We start from the raw sequence: 19,336 nt of genomic DNA, 5'->3' as shown, positions 1-19,336 counted from the left end.
GCAACCGTTTTGCGTAGTGAACCACTTTGCGGACTCCCGTTTTAAAATTCAATCCATGTCATATATACTGTATATTAATACGGCACATTTTTTATTCTATTTCGTAAGATTTGTCCTAAGATTTGTAACTAGAGCGCTACTTACAATTTATAAAAATTTGCCCTTTGTCCCCATGGAATGCCAACCATGTTGTAATTCTTGCATTTGTTGCACGACGGCCGTGTTAAACCGCAATTTTACTGCAACCAAAAGTTGACAAGTAGCCTTAACCTAGTTTAAATAGAATAACAAACACAAAAAAATCTCACCCGTGTCGCAAGTAAGTTCATTTTGAATGTCCGACAAGCTGCCATTCGCGTTATTTCTTCTCCCGCCAGAGAGTGCAGAGCGGACAGTGATTGGCTACTCCTGTTGGAAAGGCTCCTGGCATGGCTGCACACCTGCCTGTTTTGTTTAGGAAGCCCAGGAGGACTCCTCTTTTTTATGGATAGACTGCGGGACATACAACGCATTTGGAAAGTCTTCAGACCCTTTCAATTATTTTTTTTGTACCCTACTCCAGACCTCTGCCTCCACATAATCCTGTCTCTGAGCTCTACATGCAGTTCTTTCCTCCTCCTAGCTTGGTTTTTGCTCTGATATACATTGTCATCTGTGAGACATTATATAGACAGGGATGTGTCTTTCCAAATGATGTCCAATTAAATGAATTTTCCACAGGTGGACTCCAATCCAGGCGTAGAAACATTTCAAAGATGATCTAGGGAAATGGGAGGCCCCCATAGCTAAACTTCAAGTGTCATAGCAAAGGGTCTGAATACTTATGTCCATGTGAAATTTTAGTTTTTCATTTTTAATATATTTTAAAAAAAAATCTAAAATTCAGTTTTCACTTTGTCATTATGGGGTACTGAGTGCAGAATGATGGGGGAAAACGTGATTTTTTTTATTTTAGCACAAGGCCTCAACATAAAAACATGTGAAAAATGTGGAAAGGTCCGAAGACTTTATAAAGTGAACTACTGAGAGGCTCTGGTGAAAACATGTTTCTCTCAGGAGCAGTGTTGTCATGGAGTATAGAATTATATTAGTCCGTATTGCTATATCCGCCTATGTAGGTACGGTATCCTAGAATTTTCCTTTGGCTATGTGGGCCCAAAATGGCTAGGGGGTCTAGTCACACATCGCAGTCATATCAGGTTTTTGCAAAAATTGTGTACAAAGACAGGATTAACCGCAATGTGTGAATAGACCCCCTAAGTGAGGTTCCTGCAGATTCCTGCAGTGGATACCTGACCCAGGGAGCTTGCACTCCTATATTGGTTGAACTATTCTTGAATGTAACATCAGTAAATTGCAGTATGCGGCGTTACGCTTACAATCTAACAATTTAAAATGTGAAGAAACAAGATTCCTGATGCAGATAGCCTGCAGTTTAAGGGTATGTGCACACACACTAATTACGTCCGTAATGGACGGACGTATTTCGGCCGCAAGTCCCGGACCGAACTCAGTGCAGGGAGCCGGGCTCCTAGCATCATAGTGATGTACGATGCTAGGAGTCCCTGCCTCGCTGTGGAACTACTGTCCCGTACTGAAAACATGATTACAGTACGGGACAGTTGTCCGGCAGCGAGGCAGGGACTCCTAGCATCGTACATAACTATGATGCTAGGAGCCCGGCTCCCTGCACTGTGTTCGGTCCGGTACTTGCGGCCGAAATACGTCCGTCCATTACGGACGTAATTAGTGTGTGTGCACATACCCTAAAGCATGGAGACAGAGTTCCTGATCCCAGGAGCTGACAATCGAAGGTTAACCCTTTTTTACTCAGTACTGCTATGTATTTCCTATTTCTACTTGTGTCATGTCCATTTGATCATGGGGAAGGGAGGCTATGTGAAGCTTGCAGCACCAGGAAGGAAGTGGATGCAGTAGTGCAGAAAGCCGAGGCTTGGGGTGGGGGACGGAGTATATGAAATCATATAGGCGAAAAAAAGCAGAAGCAGCGAGACTACAAGGAAGTCGTTTAGGGCTTTCTCCATCATCAAGTGCCGTGTAACATAGCTGCCGGCCATAAGAGCCAGAGGGAGGTCACCTGTCAAACAGCGGAGGTATGGTGGGTAAGTAAATGTAACAGGATCCGGGGCGCACGTAACCACTGTGCCAGCTCCCACAGCAATTGTTTTCTTATTCAATAATCCCTAGGTATTCTGCTTCTGTAGAACTACAAATCTCAGCACAGTCTGCTCTGTCAACTTCTAAGGGGAAAGCGGCCGGGGTGAATTGGTAAATGAGGGTTATGGGACCCATTTCTCCTGATGCCATACATTTTTAGGCTGGTAATACCCCTTTAAAGATATTTTCCGATTCTATATACATAAAGCTTCATTACTAAAGAATGAAAAGTTCTGCAACTTTCTAATATACTTTGTTTCAATTTCTCACCATTTCAAGATCTCTTCTTGCGGTCAGTGAATAGGAAATATGTTTACTACTAAAGACTTCAAACCTAATCTTTCTGAGGGTTCGTTACTATTGTATCCAGTCTTGACCGTCCTATGAGCAGAGTACATCAGCGGCACAAATTCACTCCTCTTCTGATGGTTTGCTACAATGTATTAGCGTAGGTAACATGTATCAGCCTAGAGTCCAGTCTGTTTAGCTCATAGATGATTATCTGGACTGGGTACAATCGCCACAAACACCCAGCTGTGAGAAGTGCGTGGTCTATATAGGATTTTTTAGCCTCTGAATGTAAACAAGAAATAGGAAAAATGTTTCTATTCACTGACAGCAGTCACCTATCTTGAAAATAATGATGAATTGATACACAGAATATAATAGAAAGATGCATACATTTTTATTTTACAATCATTATACATAAAGGATATAAAAGAGATATTAGGAGATTTTAGGTACGTTGTGTATACTCCCTGCATATTTGCCCCAAGCCCTGCCACAGTCGTACAATGCTCTCAGCCAAACAGCTCCGACTAACAAAAGCCAAAAGTTAATGTTATTTCAAGGGCAGTGGAGATAAGCAGCTGTCATAGGACATGACACCGCTTATCTCCACAGGAAATAAAGGCTCGAACATGTAAAAAAAAAAAAAAAATCTGACCTTTTGCATTCAAGTTAAACTGTCTCCATAGACATTGGATTTTTGTCAACGTCTTATGTCTGTGGCCAACTCTAGGCTGCGGCCTCGTTTTAGGTCTTCTCTGGCGGGGAAGGACCATGTGTTAAAGGAACTTGGCTTATTGCTAAATGAACGTGAAGACAGAGGTGAAATACGCAGCACAGACTTGCATAACGGGGAAGTATTCTGGTTATCTGCAAGCTTTATGTGAATATATCTATCTAGAGGGAGATTATAGATGTAGCAGTGCTGAGCTGGTTATCTTACACAAATCACAGATATCAGGATAAGTATTTACATAGGACTGCAGCCAATCGTGCTACATTACCCCCAGTGAGTTATTATTATGCATATAAGAACGCATAATGACAAATGTGGAAAATACTGCATTATGGTCATTTTTAAAATCCACTTTAATTCCATTTTTTATGGTCCGGATATTTCGGCAAGTGGCATGACAACTACTTTGAGCGCATTTCCTGCTGCCGGGTATTTGAATGTGGATTTTAAATTGGTCCCTTGCTGGAAGGAAAATCTCCATTTTGTATTTTGGTTCGATTAAGCCTTTAGTTTCTGCAATGCATTCTATTATTCTCTGTGATCAGCCATGTCAGCAGTAGGAGAGTGACTGGCAGGAGGTAAAGAAACATGTTTGCCCCGATGATCACTTTCCTAGCTCATATATTTCCTGTGCCGAGAATTGGAATTGCAGAAAAGTTGCGTACTATCATACGACAATATAAAATTACTGGAACTGCCATTGTATGTTATGTGTTCAATGGAGAAGAGTGTGGCATTTGCCGCTTTTCTCCCCTCTCCTAATAAGGACCCTCACGTCTGCAGTATTGTTACATTTTTCCCAATGCAGGTTTCAGCAGGTTGCACTGTTTCTGCACTCTACAAGTGAGGCTTTTTTTTTTTACATTGACCTCTATGGAGGTCACTATTCTCACAGCTGTGTGAACAAGGTCCAATCAAGGGGCTGAAATTCTGGTTCCTTGGTGTCTCTTGCATACAATTTCTTCAGGTGTGTGATAAGTAGTAAAATATCCGCTGTGCACTGGAGCGTAATAATATAGCAGGGAACTGTGTATGTAAGTAATGTGTAGAGAAACGTCAGTCTTCAATCCCAGCTGTCACATGACTCCAAAATTATTAATATCAGTGTCATGTTTTATAGATAATCCAATAATCATGTCATATTTGTACCTCCTGTTGAGATCTGCTTTCATTTTATTATAGGATGTTATATTGAAACATTATTAGAGAAGACTTCAAACAGTGATCTCATCAAAAGAGATCCACATCTATCTATAGATAATATTCATCTCTCTCTCTCTCTTGCTCTCATATCTATCTATCTATCTATCTATCTATCTATCTATCTATCTATCTATCTATCTCATATCTATCTATCACATATCTATCTATCTATCTATCTATCTATCTATCTATCTATCTATCTATCTATCTATCTATCTATGTATCACATATCTATCTATCTATCTATCTATCTATCTATCTATCTATCTATCTATCTATCTATCTATCTATCTATCTATCTATCTATCGCATATCTATCTATCGCATATCTATCTATCACATTATCTATCTATCTATCTATCTATCTATCTATCTATCTATCTATCTATCTATCTATCTATCTATCTATCTATCTATCTATCTATCTCTCTCATATCTATCTCATATCTATCTGTCTCATATTTATCTGTCTTATAACGCATGTTGAAATCCAACATGCCCAGTCCTTCTTTTCTACGACATCCGTCAGAACACCCCCCATATAAATGAGATAGCCGAGCACTCCCAGAGCAACGTCAATGGTTTTGCGGCTATGTCCGTCACTGAAGTTCAGCCTATTCAAGTGAATGTGGTTGAGTTGCGGTACCAGACACTGCGGCATGGACGCGTGTGTTGCTGTGTTAACACTGTAGTGAAGGGGCTGTGGCGCCCCAGTTATGCTGATTGATGGGATCCTAGAGGTGGGACTCCCACCGATCCAACATTGATGGGTTTGGACAACCCAAATGAATAGGTGGTTTATCCTGTCTGCCTCTCAGCATCGTCATGTGATCACAAGTCCTAAATGTGAATATACATTATAATGTGGGTGATTGCTATTATTTGATGTATTTCTATAAAATTCCCAATGTAAGAGAACCTAATTCCTCTTGTTATATTTTCTTCTGCAGTACATTGGAGAGGTCTAAGGTGAGTGTGGAGTGTGTGATAAGATGGCGCGAAGGAAAAGTTCTGATTACCGGGCTCTCCCGGAATATGAGAAGAGCCAGATAAAGAGGACTCTTGAACTGGGCACTGTAATGACTGTATTTAACTACAAGAAGTCACAGTCCGAGCGGAGGACCATCCAAGTCATAATGGAAACCTTTCAGGTGGCCTGGAGTAAGACTGCCGATAAACTTGAAGGATTCTGTGAGTATTATTCACCTTCTTGTACATGCATGGGTAGAGGAAACATCAGAAGAATGAAGTATCGGAGCATCTTCTGACGTTACCACACAGATTTGTACAAATTATACCATGAAATGCCAATTTTCTAAAGGGTAATATCGCAACTTGGTCATATAGGTAGTGAATTAGGCTGGAGAAGACCTGGTTGTCAAATCCATCATTGCAGGGTCTTGGGTTCTTTCCGTGTAGGGTTGAAACATGGACACGTAGATTCTGCTTGGTCTTCCTCTTCCTACATTGGCGCATGCTGCGTGATACAATTGACAAAACTTACTAGACGCCTCTCTTTCTTACTCCACTTTTTGGCTACCATACTTTACATCAATATTTCGTGGGCAAAATTTTTTACACGCCATTCATGGATCGGGTGCATTATGCACCCCTTTCTCTAGAAACTTTCGAAAAACTGCTGAATGAGGTGTAAAAATTGTGTAAAACACATAATAAATTTGGCACACACTGTTTTGGTGCAATTTGTGCCAAAATTTGCATAATAAATCTCCCACATTGTCTTAGACTCCCTACTTTCCCTATTCACTACAGTAGGACTTGGCACAGAGGCAAAGAAAAAACTCAAACAATCTTGTCCTTTCATCTTTCTTCGGCATCTAGCACTAGTTTTTACAAGAAACGATATACTGTACACCAAGATCAACAGTTTTTTTTATTTTTGGTATATGTGTAGATACAATTATTTTTAATCGGTTAGAAGGGGTTGTCCACTTTAGACAATTCCTTTTTGTTAGAATGGTCTTCCATAGATAATCTGATCACAAGGTGTCCATCAATCAGTTATAATCTGTAGGGGAATATGTTCAATTCCTCTACAGCGCCACCACAGGTGAAGTAGAGAGTTACCATTTTCTATTGAAATAAATGGGCTGTCCATGTAATTCACACGTGTGCAAGGTCCTCCAGGGCAAGAGATGCCCTTTGTAGCCACTCTCCACTTCTGCTAATTGGTGGAGGCCTTGAACTAGGGATTCCCTATTTTCTATTAACTCTGAATTTCCTAAGCATTATTAGAAAATGGGTCTTCTAAATCAGACAAGCCCTTTCAATTGCTACATAGAAATAGCCTGGTATTCATGGCAGGAGCTCTTGGTCTGATAGACTTGTGGTTTGTGAAAGAAGCAACTTTTCCCTTGACTGAGCTACTGTCTTGTTGACTTTGATTATTTTGTTAATACGTCAGCGTTGTCCATTTGTGCTACGCTTGAAGACCATGACTGACAGTTCATTGTTATCGGAGGTCCATGATGCTTTGCTCTTTGCCGACCGACGATCACTCAGGATGTACAAGAGATTGATAGTTTAACTGCTTCAAGGACTGTATAAGGAGGACCTGATACATTGTATACGGGAGATAAATATTCTATTAGGTTTCAGACAAACAGAGAAGGGATTCCTTCTAATCCAAAAATTAAACCCCCTCTTGATACTGACCACAAATCACTTTCACGAGCTGCCACAATTCTCCTGAATTTTCAGCAAGAATACAATTTCACGGCTGTGCAAGAGGTCAGCGCTTTAAATTGCTTTTCCCTATCTCACGTGAAAGAACTAAGCATTTTCATTTATTGACGAGATGATGGCTGAGCCCAGACAAGTTACTTAAATCCAATGACCCCTGACTTGGAGTCCGAAAAGATCTAGTTGTCTGCGTTCAATAAGGACAAAATCCCAGTTGCTTGTTTTTTTTCTTAACGATAAACTGTCTCTTAAAGTCACAGTGACACTTAAGGCCTTTTTACACAAGCCATTGATCCGGAAAACGAGCGTTCATATGAACGCTCATTCCCGATCATTGGGCTGTGTAAACAGGGCAGCGATGAGACGATGAACGAATTGGCTGATCTGCTCGTTTATGCAGAAAAAGATATGGTTGTTGGCGGGAGCACATCTCCCGGTGCAAACAGGGAGATGTTCAGCCGACATTATGGAAATGCATGAGGACGGGCGATCGTAGTAACGAGCGATCGTCCCCATGAAAAACCAAATAGATGCTCCTTGTGAAAGGAGCAAACAAACACCGATCAACGAGCTGTCTCGTTGACCGGCGCTCGTTTTCACAACCCATATTGGCTGGTGTAAAAAGACCCATTAGCAACTACAAAAATGTCTTTATTGATAGCAAGGGCATACATACCATAGAAGAAACGCCTATACTACACCATTTACTATACTATGTTAATGAGAAGAGAGGTGCAGCTTAGGAAGGCCCTAAACCACCATGACCCTGTGTGATGTCCGAGTCCCGTCAGTGATCCGAGGAAAGATAGGACATGTTCGATCTTTCCTCGGATCGGAGACTCGGACCATTTTTCACGGACCCGATTCACCCGCTAAAGTGAATGGGTCTGTGAAGACTATCGGGTGCCACTTGGATGCTGTCAAAAACAGCCCGAGTGGCACAACGGTTATGTGCATGAGGCATTAGGCGCTAAACCTCTGTCCAGTGTGAATGCACGCTATTGCTATAGGTGCTGCGCTGTTATATATGGGTGTGAGTGCACACTCTGCTAGGTATCAGATCTCAATTCCATGTGTGCACACTTTACTATTAGTCCAGGTAGGGATAGTTTATTCATTTTGAGCTGGGATTATGTGGCATTACTACAATAGTTGAACTTTATGTGAATATCACTCACTTTTGATACCCTTATCTAGCTTTTACCTACCTGGTTAGCCTGGTATCTTCAGGAATAGGCTAATCTAGCCCAAATTTGAAAGGATTTAATATTAAAATTGTCTTTTAAGCATTCTTTTCCAGGCAGATTTTTCTGCCTTCATATGCTGGGACCGGAGATGTGTAAGGGTATGTTCACACGTAGTCAACAAAAACGTCTGAAAATCCAGAGCTGTTTTCAAGGGAAAACAGACCCTGCTTTTCAGACGTTTTTTTACCAACTCGCATTTTTCGCGGCGTTTTCACGCCGTTTTCGCGGCGTTTTTTACGTCCGTTTTTGGAGCTGTTTTCATTGGAGTCTATGAGAAAACAGCTCCAAAAACGTCCAAAGAAGTGTCCTGCATATAATGTATAGAAGTGTCCTGCATATAATGTATAGAAGTGTCCTGCATATAATGTATATAAGTGTCCTGCATATAATGTATATAAGTGTCCTGCATATAATGTATAGAAGTGTCCCGCATATAATGTATATAAGTGTCCTGCACTTCTTTTGCCGAGGCTGTATTTTTACGCGTCGTCGTTTGACAGCTGTCAAACGACGACGCGTAAATAACAGGTCGTCTGCACAGTACGTCGGCAAACCCATTCAAATGAATGGGCAGATGTTTGCCGACGTATTTGAGATGTATTTCCAGACGTAAAACGAGGCAAAATACGCCTCGTATACGTCTGAAATTTGGCCGTGTGAACATACCCTTAGGGAGAACCCCGCGTTCTAGGCTTCCCCTACTTATTGGAGTTGTAAGTGGAGCTAAAATCTTGAATATGGGTTGATTGGGGGCCCACATATTATTTGCACCTTAAACCAATATTTTTTTTTTGGGCAGCAGTTATTTTGTTTACTAGGAATTTACAAAAAAGGGTTTTCATAATGTGAGTGCATGGATATTAGGGGGCGCAGAGGTAGCTTTTGCACTGGGGGTCCCTGTTCCACATAAGAAGACACTAGTATTATAAAAGGCACATGGTAGGTGACGGGTCTGTTGCAGATTGTATTGGTGTACATAGCCGTGTCCTTGCTGCTTCTAATGGTCCCGGTGATCTCGTGATCGATGGGATGCCGGCAGCAGGAGGCGGTTGCCGGGTCTAACTAGGTCACCGGACACATTACCCCTGCAACTGGGGCTGCTTCCTCCCCGCCAACTGTTGTCGTACTGATAGCCCCAACCCAACTTACACCAAATTGGACATATTTCAGAATTGACAGTAGACAATGACAGGCATGGATAAATAGTTTATTTTAGGGTAACACTATATGATTACCAGGAAAATTAGCTAGCATTTAAAATAAAAAAAATATTAAAAAAATGTAAACTAGAAGTCTAAAAATGCTAAGAAAATAAAAATGTACTAAATTAAGGAAAAAATAAAATAAAAAAAACTGCATTAATCATGGAAAACGACTGCAAGAATCAAGTTGATAGCACCGGATGTATATATATAAAAATGTATAGCCGGTAAACGAATGCATACTAGAAACGGCTAAACAGAGTCTGGTCCTCAACGCTCAAAAAAGCACGGACGTGAACCGGCTAAACTGGTTCATCATATATGGGTGACTATGTCTCTTGCATGTGAGGTTAATATTGGTCATACAATAGGGCACATTCCTCTGCTTCACATACAGGATCCCTTCTTTGCTATAAATGGCGCTATCTTTGTATGACTGTATAAATAGCATTGTTTTTTTTTCTGATCTATGTCCTACTTTGTACTTTAGACCTTTTTTGTATTGATGCAGTGAGGTCAACTTTTAGACGTCAGGTTCACAATTGGTCCGACTGATCTTAAAGGGGAAATCCATCAGAAAATTATCTGACATGTTACATTGACATATATCATTTGGAGACCGTGAGCTCAGACAGATGCCATTCCCCAAATGTAGATTTCTTGTCATGACATGCACCCCTTCTTAATAGTCAAACATTTCTGTCACCGGAAACCTCTGACTCAAGTCTTGTGCACTCCTACACCACTGAAAAGTGGTCTTTAGTTTTCACCAGGAACAGCGCCACCCTCGTCCATAGGTTGTGTGTGGTATTGCAGCTCAGCCACATTTAATTGAATGGGGCTAAACTGCAATACCAGACACAACCATAGACAAGAGAACAGTATTTCTAGGAAAAAAGAAATTCCAACAACCCGTTACTACCAGTAAACGTAGGACTAGAGGTTTGTCCATTGAGGTTTTTAAAGGGTAGTCAAATTGGAAAGTTTTCTACTCAAAGTTGGTATACTCCGATAATTAAGTTAGTATCATGCCAGGGGAAATGTAAAAGCTATTCATAATAAAATTGCCCTATAGTTCACCTATATTCATAAAGGAGATCCGTGGTGGTCCTTATTTATAAAGCGGTCTGAGTATTGCCATCATTGCTTCTGACCTGCTCAGGCAAAACCCAACATAGTGCCAAATATGAATAATGAATTCTGATTGGCTGATAAGCTTTTAAATAAAAAAGCAATAACAATTTTTATAGAAAAGGCAAAAATATCGGTCATGGGCTCCATTTTAATGAATATTGACCCTGCGTAGAGAGGTAACATTGTTTCTTTGGAATTTTAAGAGCAGTAGTGTTCAGTTCCATGGGTTATCATCCCGGTGATACTGTGTGACAAGGCTTTCATATGCAAATATCCTTCCCGGCACGAACACATCCTCATTAAATCGCTGATTCTTCCTTTTACAAACAAAACAAAGAGACTGTGAATATATAAAGTTACGGACAGCGCTCTGTATATAGAAATTATGACCTTTCCCGTTAGGTTTTTCATATTTTTGCGACTGAGAGGAACAGCAAACTGACTGTTCTTAGGAAAATCTGCTACTATGAATTGGAAATTTATATCTAAAAGCATAAAATCCACTCAAAAATAACAATAACGTAAACAAATGACGCCTTTGGCGGGTGAAACTAAAGGTCAAAATAGTTTCAAAAGAATCCAGTCACACAAAGTAACTCCTGGACTGAGAACTTCACATTTAGTGTAGCAGTGGGAGGTGGAAAATAGGTCTTTCTAAAAAAAAATAAAATACAAAAAATACAGCAACATGGTAGCCAAAAAAAAAATTCAAACGAAAAATAGAATAAATACATTTCACATTGACTTTTTTGATAGGATCATTATGAAGCCTGTTACGAAATCAGGACAGATAATGACCACATAGCTATGTTTGTCCCGGTATCTAAATACCCTGGCCAAGGCAGTGGCCTTTTAGCACCCATCACTCGGGTACATGCCAACCAGCCCGCCCCTAGCTACACCCTCTAACCATTAATGGCTAATAGAATGCTATGTTGAAGCTGGGGCTGCTTCATGTGCTTAACCCAAGTGCAAGAATACCCTTGTACTGACTTGCTGCTTTCATTATACTCCAGAGCTTCATTCATAATTCTGCTGGTTGGTATTGGAAGTAGTCAAGAAGCTTATTGACACACACTCGCCTAACAGTTTGGGTACCTTCTGACATATAATAATGGTGTACCACTAGCATAATGAAAAAAACAGTAGTGACTTTTTAAACATGCCGTTCCAGGCATTCGTAAACTGCATTGCAATACATATGTCACATATGGTTGGTGCCCAACATACCCTAGAAAAGTGTTATCTAACGTGTTGCCCTCCAGCTACTGAAAAACTTGAAACCCAGCATGCTGGGAGATGTAATTTTGCAACAGTTGAAAGCTACAGGTTGGAGGTCACTTAACTAGCGGAAGTAATTGGCCCCCTATTCAGACATCCCCTTTAACTCCGTAATGTAATTAATTATGCTGAGGAGCCAGAGAAGTGTTAAAGGTTATCTACACCTTTGAAAACTTTTTTAAATAAAAATTTCTATCAGTGAGTTTGGTGCAACTTTGTAATTACTTTTTATTAAAAATTATTTTTACCTTTTGAGATACAGCTGCTTTGTATCCTGTATACAGAGCTGCTGTATTTAGTGCTGAAATCTGTACCGGTAAGGTCTGCAGCACTGATGGTTTAGTGACAGCGGGTCCCTGGTGTCTATGTCATGCAGGATCCACCTGTTATCGATCACATATTATGAACTTAGAAGTGATCAGTAACAGCTCGATCCTGTGTGTCAGAGACACCAAGGACCCGCTGTCACTGAACCCGTCAGTCCCGCTGACCTGATGGATATAGGTTTCAGCGCAAGATACAGCTGCTCGGTACACAGGATACAAAGCAGCTGTATCTCAAAAAGTCAAAATAATTTTTAATAAAATGTAATTACAAAATTGCACCAAACACACTGATACACTGTTATATATATATACGTACAAAATTTTTTTTAAATAATAATTTTCAAAGGAACAAAGTCCCTCACATCTTCATTCTCACACACATCCCATTCATGGAACTGACAAAAAATGCTTTGACATTTTCACCCCCAGCAAAATTCTATTGTCTTCTATTGTCAGAAGATTTGTACAATGTAACCAATAGCAGCAATGATGGCTACATTAACTTTACGGCAATCAGGTTGATGTTTGTCAGTTTTCAGGGGGCTCCTGCTATGAAATTTCACTATTTATTTTAATTTTTTGTTGCGGTCTTTGCTCAGTGCTGAACACGCCTGTCATTCCGCTTTGTTATGTGAACATAAAAGAAAGCTACTATTTGTTTCCAATTGCTGCCTGGAGTCTTCCTGTGCTTTTGTTTTATTTCCATTTTCCCCTCTGTCGTGTTTATTTCTTCCTGCTTGGTCATCCGCTTTATGGAATGTTTTTGAAAAAATATTTTTCTATTTTGTATGGAGAGGGCTTCTTTAAAAGAAACTAAAATCTCCCTCCTCTGATCAGTAACTATGAGAGTGAAGTATTTAATACCCCAGATAACTTGACTAGCTTTGTAGGGGTATTAATAATTGGCAACCTTCAAATACTTTGGCTTGATTGACTTTGAGATATTATGTGGTATGCTCTAGTCATATCTAGAGCTGCGTTTAGAATTCTGCTCTTTTTGGCACACAAGAGTTACTGGATCTAACATATCCAATATATAGCGCTAATGCATTTCAATGGGGCCATGCATTCCCCCGTATCAAAAAACAATTCGTAGTACGCATAAAAAAAACCATGAATACATGCTCCAACAGATGCTGCACATTGGACGAGTTCTTTCCTAGGTGAACTGATTTTACAAAAAGCAGCCCACAATTGGGTTCCGTAATCTGCGCTGTATTACGGGTCAAAATGTACACTGTGTGAATTAGGCCTTACGCAGCCATATTACGACTACCGTAGGCTTTCCTTTACTCGGAGCAAAGGTTTAGCTTGCTGCCCTCATCCCTGTTTCTTAATATCCTGGCTAAGGCTATGTGGTTTGTTGTCACCCCCCCGCACCCCGCACCCATATGCCCCAGTATCCTCCCAGAGCTACGCCACCGCGCCTACCTAAAATCTCCATGTTCTATGGGTGCCCTATTACAGCTCTGTACAAGTATTTGCTTTGGTATACTGTACCTCTATATGCCTCTGATTGCAGATACATATTGAAGTTGACAAACAAATCGCGGCATGCTCCATTAGATGCCGTATTACTTCCATGGGAGAATACCTCTGTCATATATTGTTGTAGGGAGCATCATAGGGCGAGGGTCTCTGGCTCCGCACACTATGGTGGCAATGTCTCCGTGCACAGGGCTCGGCCGTGCACATGAGGCTTCAGAGCGAAGCTTTTTGCTCACATGCCTGACTAGGGTTACAGAGTTAACAGGCAACATACATGTAATGGATTTCTCCATGCAAAGTGTTTTGAATGAACTGGACCCTCAAAGTTGTCAACTATTTAAGAAAGAGATGAACATTTTCGGAATCATACTTTTGTTACTACGATGCATCTAAAAACATAAGTTAAAAAAATTAAGCAACTTTGCAGATAGTCCTGATTGAAAATCTAACTGGTTTATCTATACAGTTTCTCTGCAGACTTGTGTTTCCATGGTTACAGACTACAAACAAACCCCGTGTGGAGTCTGATCCTGAAGTCAGGTGTTCTACTTCTCTCCCTCTGCCCCCTCGTCTACTGTCTGTAGGTTACCAATTCTCACCCCCTCTAAACCAGTTAGGTTATTAGGGTCTGTGTAGAGATTCGACTTGCTTTAAAGCCCATGTACACCTTTGAAATACATATTTTTTCTTTTATAAAAATGTCTATCAGTGTGGTTGGTGCAACGTTCTAAATTCTTTTTTATTAAAAATTATTTTTTCTTTTTGAGATACAGCTGCTTTGTATCCTATATACTGAGCAGCTGTATCTAGCACTGAAACCTGTATCCATCAGGTCAGCGGGACTGACGGGTTGTCTCTGACACGCAGGATCTAGCTGTTACCGATCACATCTAAGTTATGAACTTAGATGTGATCGATAACAGGTGGATCCTGCCTGCTGACACTGAACTCGTCAGGTCTCCGTGCTAGATACAGCTGCTCAGTAAATAGGATACAAAGCAGCTGTATCTCAAAAAGTAAAAATTATTTTGAACAAAAAGTATTTAGCACCAAACAAACTGATTGAAATATATATATATATTTTTTTTTAAATAAATATGTCTAAGGCGTACATAGCATTTAATAACGTTGTTTTAAACCCTTTGCCTTCCTGTGAGAAAGTTTTTGCTCGTGGCCGCATGATTGGCGGCCAAGGGTTGAACGGCCTATAAAGTGTTCATTTTATGTACTTCCTGAGTGCTGGTGGGAGACTCCATGTCCTGACAGAAACAGGAAGAGCTTTGTGCCGTCCATTCTATGTGGTGTAAAACCACTTCCTTCACCTTTCTCATAAACGTCTTATCTAGAAGAAGCATGTACTGTAAGGGACAGAGCTATTAAATGACAGCCTGAGAACGGTCATCGTTATACCAGAAGTTTTCAGTTATTGCCCTGGAGAACATGTTTGAGTTGAGATGAACTTGACTTGTGAATTAGAAGACCTCGGTGAAGTCCAAGCAATAGTTTTTGGGGTCTTGTTATTTCTACTTTATGTTTTATTGGTTGTTTCTCGATTTGGAACGCCAGAGAAATGACATGCGATTCCATAGTGCCAAAGTTGACAAGAGGTTATGATGCCACCGAAACTTGGTGGTGTCAGAGAATGTGCCATTGTCATGAGATCTGCCATTGAGGGGACAGTCAGGATTACCCAATATACATTAGATTGCAATGGTGAGGAGCCACTTATTTTCATCAAATAAAGTTCTGGAACAACCACACACTGACACTTTAGGTCCTAGAATAAATTACTGACACATAGTGCCATAGTTGTGGAGACCCTGCCACTTGAGGTCCTACAATGACATTTTGACACTTTTGGTCTCAGAAGAAAGGCACAATGACACTTGAGGTCCTGGAACACAGAATCACTGACACTTGGGATCTCACAACAATGGCTCACTGATAAACTGATGTCCTAGAACAGTGACCCAAAGGTCGGTGTATCATTGTTCTAGGACAGCTCCTGTCAGTGGGTTTTTTCTCTAGGTTTAGTACCTCAAATATTACTGGCATAGACACTTGGGGTCCCAGAATTATGACACATTGACACTTGAGGTTCTAGGACAGTGCACACTCTAATTGGAGGTACTGGAATGATACATGTACACCTATGTACCTAGAACAATGACACTGATCAGACCTAGAACAATGCTCCGTGAAATCCGGCTGTTTTTTTGGAACCAGGTTACGGGCATCCTTCGCAGCAAGAATTGCCTTTTTTTTTTTTTACAATAGGGATAAAGTAGCGGTTAGTGTTCTTCAAGAGAGAAAATATTTTTTAGGACACGCACGCACACACACACTTTTGATGTCGTTTTTGAGCCAGAAGTGGATCCACAAGGAATGAAAGACTGATGCATCTCCTGTCTTGTGTGTCCACTTATGGATATGTCTAAAAAACTGAACCGAAAACTGCATCAAAACCGTGTGTGTGTGATCCTGGCCTTAAGGGGTTCTCTCGTGGTCAAAAAGTATGGAATAACTGTCCTAGAATAATGACACTGACACTTGAAGGCGTCCTAATCAAAAAGTTGCACACCATTACTTTCCAGGAAATTCCAGTCTCAAACCTAAAATTTCATATTTGTTATTAGATGCTGCTGGCACTAAAAGTGCGGAATAACATTTTCATCTTAATACGACGACTCAAACTTTTATAAAATGCAAGCCTTACAAGTGCATCTAATAGCCTATGTGTAACGTTACATGCTTAGAAGAACGCAAAATACAGGCTTGGTATTTATGGACTGAAATCCAGAAGCCCTGTTCCCTATTGATTTGGAATGTGTTTTATTGCAGTGGACCTCTCCGAAATCAAGGAAATCCGTCAGGGAAAAAATTGCAGGGACTTTGAGAGAGGAAAAGCCTCAAAACTGAAGGAAGATTGCTGCTTTACTATCTTCTATGGAAGCCAATTTGTGCTCAACACGTTAAGTCTGGAAGGTAAGCTATGGCACAAGACGCTATGGTGACTCAAAACCCTATTAATAAACCCATTAGGTGCTCTTCCGTTAGAGCAGGACAGCTTGTAAGGGCGGTCATAATATGGCTGCATTTTAACGTCCTTATTATGGACGGAATATTTGGACTCCTCATGGTTCTGCGGAGGTCACCATAGGGATGGTGATCGAAGTGCGGTTTAGTAGAACTGCTGGGTGTCTGGGTCTTCTTGTCATAATACAGACGCTAAAATGTGCACATATTATGGCAAACTGAAACCGGCATTACCGCGTGAGAACATCTGCAGAATGCAGCCTATATTCTGCCTATAAAGTAGCAGGGACAGGCTGTCAATATAGTTATAAAGTAGCCTGTGTCTGCTGATGGGCTTTCATGGGTTGGTCAAGGTGAGTCTTGTCTTTACTGACACATTTCATCTTGCAGCGGACTCTGTGGACGATGCCGAGAGGTGGAGATGCGGGTTGAATATTTTAATTGAAGAAGTGAATTTGGCTTCCACGCCAACCATCATAGAAAGGTGTGTGTTTCTTTTCCTCACATCATGTTTTTTTGGCTTACGTTTAAGGTATAAATCGGGAAAAGCGCCAGACGCATACGTTAAATGTAGGCACGCTAGTGTGAACTAGGCCTAATGGATACTTCACGAAAAGATATTGAAATGCCAATGACGTAACATTTAACGGAATGCGCAGTACACGTTTTTTGCGGGATCCTGAAGTACGGAATAACAAAGTCTTCTTCTAGTGCTATTCCATATCTCAAAAAATGTATATATGTATACTAATGATGAAAGCCACTCGTCATCTGTCAGGCTAAAGGAGCCTTATGTGTATGTCCAGCTTGTACGTCCGGGGCAATCTTGGCATACGTGCTCAACGTGGGGCCAAAACGTGATGTGAACAGAGCCTTAGAGACAAGGTGTCCTCAGATGTCAAGAGTTTGGAAGTGTCTCCTGGACATTAATGTGTCTTCTGCGGTCAACATTAATCTTGATATGAAGGAAATGGAGCCCCTCAGGTTATGAAACGGAGGGAATGGGGCCCCTATTGTCAAGATGAGGAGCAAATGGAGTTTCAACATGGTGAGAAAGTGTCCCCAGGCTCATGAGATGGAGGAATGGAGAGAATGTCTTTGGTGCCGTGCCGTGACGTAAGGGGAAGGTGTCACCGTGTATCATGACTTGAAGGGAAGGTGTCCACAGGTCCTGTGCAGTCTTGGTAAATAGGGAACCTGTCCCCAGGTGCCATGACACCTTTATTTATCTTGTCTTTGGATCTCCCATGAACCCAGACTAGGATAAAGAGGTTCAAAATGTAGGTTCACCTTTGAATACTCTAGATAAGATCTACATAACCAGTTGAGTCACTTTACAAATACATTGCATTAGTTACCTTGTACTGACACAGGCCAATTATTGGGCAAACGCTCGTTCATCGGCTGATTGAATCGCCTATGCAGCCTAAAATATCGTTGTCGGCAGCACATCTCCTGTCTGAACACGGAGAGGTGCTGCTGACATGATAGAAATGTATAGTGACGAGCGATCAGAGTAATGAGCGCCCGTCCCCATACTAGCTCCTTGTGAAAGGAGCGCCGATCAACGAGGTGTCTTGTCGATCGGCGCTCGTTTACACGGCCCACGTCGGGCCGTGTAAGAGGACCCTTAGAGCCTGTACTATTTTCCAGAACTTCCAGCAGATACTGAACAATCAGGGGATGCTGGGAGCTCTGAGCTTAGAGATCTGTAGAACTATAGAATATGAATTTTAAAAAAATTCCCATGGGATTGGGTCAGCCTGTTCTCAGCTTCCCATCTCCATTGACAGGAGTGATTTTGAAGCAATATTAAAGCTAAATGCATTCCTATTCCTAAAAAAGAAGCTATGTCTAGGCCCAGCCTTTTGGCCGGGGCTACACCTAGACTTTTGGTAGTGCTACGAATTGATTTTAACTATTGAGCTACAGCTGAAGTTCAAATGAGTACATTGAGTTGCATACAATCTTGGACTCCAGCTGTCAAATAAATAGTTAAAAATCAATCCGTAGTACTACAAAAGTTTAGGTGTAGCCCTGGCCTTATGGTTTTCCTGTATTCACAGGTTTGCTCCTTTGAAGTAAGCGCCATCATTCAATGTAGTTATTTTAATTGGAGTAAAGGAAGTGTCTCAAATTACGTTGGTGCAAATATTAAAATTGGAGGGTTGACTCATTATACCACAAACCAACAGAGAAACTCCTGATCTTTTGAGAAGTGACCTTGATCAATCTAATCAACCCAACTTACTAGTTCTTTATGACTCATTTTGCAATAAGTATCCAGACGACAGGATTTGAGGGCCTAAAACAGTGGCGTAGATTTACTGTTGTGTCTGGGTCTAGAATGCGTCGAAAAATTTGGCAAATTTTGGCGCAAATTGGCACAATTTTGAAGCTTGCACCTTACGAGACCCATTCTAAAGGTGCCTCGAAAAGGGTGTGTGGCTTAAAATGGGGCCAAAATAAGCCAAATCAAAGATGGTATAAGGAAGAGAAAAGTGTCCAACAGAT

At 40.9% G+C, this 19,336-nt stretch overlaps 1 protein-coding gene and 1 long non-coding RNA gene across 2 annotated transcripts in view; one reads left to right on the top strand and one right to left on the bottom strand.

The window, feature by feature from the left end:
- Positions 1 to 19,336, top strand: part of PLCG2 (phospholipase C gamma 2) — a 124,974-nt gene that overhangs the window by 7,366 nt on the left and 98,272 nt on the right. Inside the window, exons 2-4 of the mRNA XM_075838475.1 lie at positions 5,356 to 5,596; positions 16,628 to 16,771; positions 17,213 to 17,306. Of these exons, the coding sequence (XP_075694590.1) occupies positions 5,398 to 5,596; positions 16,628 to 16,771; positions 17,213 to 17,306 (437 nt within the window). The 5' untranslated portion in view covers positions 5,356 to 5,397. The remainder of the gene's footprint in view (positions 1 to 5,355; positions 5,597 to 16,627; positions 16,772 to 17,212; positions 17,307 to 19,336) is intronic.
- LOC142661175 (uncharacterized) overlaps positions 10,863 to 19,336 on the bottom strand; it is an 81,679-nt gene continuing 73,205 nt past the window's right edge. Inside the window, exon 3 of the long non-coding RNA XR_012850666.1 lies at positions 10,863 to 11,008. This is a non-coding gene — a long non-coding RNA (uncharacterized LOC142661175). The remainder of the gene's footprint in view (positions 11,009 to 19,336) is intronic.

This window comes from Rhinoderma darwinii, chromosome 9, assembly GCF_050947455.1.
Source record: "Rhinoderma darwinii isolate aRhiDar2 chromosome 9, aRhiDar2.hap1, whole genome shotgun sequence".
NCBI classification, from domain to species: Eukaryota; Metazoa; Chordata; class Amphibia; order Anura; family Rhinodermatidae; genus Rhinoderma; species Rhinoderma darwinii.
The sequence above is the reverse complement of the archived record's forward strand: the minus strand, read 5'-3'. Positions and strand labels throughout refer to the sequence as shown.